General features: G+C 40.4%; 1 protein-coding gene across 1 annotated transcript; it reads left to right on the forward strand.

The window, feature by feature from the left end:
- The first annotated feature begins 544 nt into the window (after window positions 1-544).
- LOC143618090 (uncharacterized) lies at window positions 545-1,075 on the forward strand. Its single transcript, XM_077090420.1, has one exon. It carries the CDS (start codon window positions 545-547, stop codon window positions 1,073-1,075), a length of 531 nt encoding a protein of 176 aa, XP_076946535.1.
- The last annotated feature ends 1,108 nt before the right edge of the window (window positions 1,076-2,183 follow it).

Genomic DNA, 2,183 nt, shown 5'->3' on the forward strand with positions numbered 1-2,183 from the left:
ATATACATAACCGTCGATGAAACTGTCATATAGCCGTTATAAGACGGTCATAAATTTTCTACTATAAATAACCAATTATCAATCTCAATTCCTTCACAAATACAAAACTTCTCTTCTCGTGATTACTCAATATAATAATTTAAAAGACGATTCACCTAGTTTTGGTGTTAGCCACCATAATGCTAATATTGCTTCCAATTTAATATCTATAGTGATCCACCTGAAAATTTGTAACTAAATTGACACGTACGCCTAAGAGAGGGTATGCTACTATTTGGGTGGTGGTGGACATGTTTACTAAGAGTGCACATTCCATACCGACGATGGAGGCTTGCAGTTTAGAACAGTTAGCCGATTTGTTTGTTCGCGAGATAGTGGCTCAGCACGGGGTCCAGTGTCCATTGTGTCTGATAGAGAGACGCGTCTTACTTCTATGTTTTGGGAGAAATTTCATGAGGAGATGGGAACCAAACTTCATACCAACACTGCTCATCACCTGCGTACAGATGGTCAGTCCGGAAGGACCATTTAGGCTCTGAAGGATATGGTGAGAGCTTGTGTGATCGACTTTGGTGATAGTTGGGATCTGCGTTTGCCTTTACCTGAGTTCGAGGAGGGCAACCGAGTTATGTTGAAGGTTTCTCCATGGATGGGTATCGCTCGGTTTCGTAAGAGGGGGAAGCTAAGCCCGCCCAGACTCATCGGTCCTTTCAGAATTTTGAAACGAGTTGGGGAGGTAGCCTATAGGTTGGAATTACCTGAAGAGCTTAAGGAGATTTATCCTAAATTTCATGTCTCTCATCTCAGAAAGTGTTTGGTGGACGAGGAGGCACAGGTACCTCTCAATGACATTGAACTAGACGCAAAATTAAATTACATTGAGCAGCATGTTGCCATTCTTGACTGTAAGGAGATGCACCTGAGGAATAAGGTGGTTGGGCAGGTGAAGGTGCAGTGGAGGCACCACAGAGGTTCCAAGGCTACTTGGGAACCGGAGGACGAAATGATGAGACTCTACCCACACTTGTTTCCGAATCAACGGGATTCGCGGACGAATCCCAATGTAAGGGGGTAGACTTGTAACATCCCAAATATTCTCGTAAGCCGAATGACGCGAGTGTAAAGTTTGTAAATTATTTCATGGGATTCGCTTGAGGGCTCGGGAATCTATGGGCATGTCCAAAAATTATTTCATTTAGTTTGGAAGCAAGAAGGATCGAATTACAAAGTGCAAGGGCTAAAGTGTAACATTTTTTGATTTATAACACAAACCTTCCCCCTTAAACTTAATCTGGCGGCAACCCTTCTCCACTCCAAACCCATTGATTTTGATTGAATTAATTGAATTCCAAGATGCTAGAGATCGTTCAAGGTGTGTACTACACTTCCATAATCTTTAATTTCATAATCTAGGTCATTAAGATGGTAAAATCATTTGGCACGCTTCCCGAGGTCAATAGTTGGGAGTTTTTTGTTTCAAAAGATTCCCAGGTATGTCAAGTATATCATACTAAAATTTCATGACCATTAGAGTTGTTTTGATAGGTCAATTGATAAAAACCGATTTCTAGTGTTCTTGAATGTTGAAATCGGTAATTGTTGTCATTCGCGTATAATTTGATGGAATGGTCAAGCCGATCAGTTTGAGGGGTCTTATGTTAGTGTATGAACAATAGGAAATTATTTTTTTTTTGTTTATAGGGGCTGGTTTTGTGGTGATTCCTTAACCGGTGTGTCAGAGCACGTAAAATCGGTTAATTGTTAATTTATATGGAAAATGATGAGATTTCATACCCCATAAACTTGGGTGGTTATATATTGGTGGGTGGGCTGTAATAATGTCAAATGCTCTCAAAATGGGGCTGGTTTGGTTGGTGGTTGGTGTTGGTACATGATGTCAGTAGTTCAGTATATAGTGTTTGTAATCGAGTTAGTATGTTTTGTATTTTGTATTTGGTTTTAAGCGAAGTTCTCACAAGTTCGCTGATATAGGCGAACTTGTGGAACAAGCGAAGTTAGGGACAACTTCGCCTAAACATGTTAGGCGAAGTTGTCGTCTGTTATAAGTTTAGGTTACGGCAGGTTTTGTATCATTATTGTACGAGTTGTTTGCGAGTTGTTTAGAGTTTGTGTAATCGGTGATCAGTGAATCACGTGTTTCCAGTTGCAATACAACGTGTCTT

The sequence above is a fragment of the Bidens hawaiensis genome, unplaced genomic scaffold (assembly GCF_021521415.1).
Source record: "Bidens hawaiensis isolate Kalapana, Puna unplaced genomic scaffold, B.hawaiensis_p1.1 tig00063135_1, whole genome shotgun sequence".
NCBI classification, from domain to species: Eukaryota; Viridiplantae; Streptophyta; class Magnoliopsida; order Asterales; family Asteraceae; genus Bidens; species Bidens hawaiensis.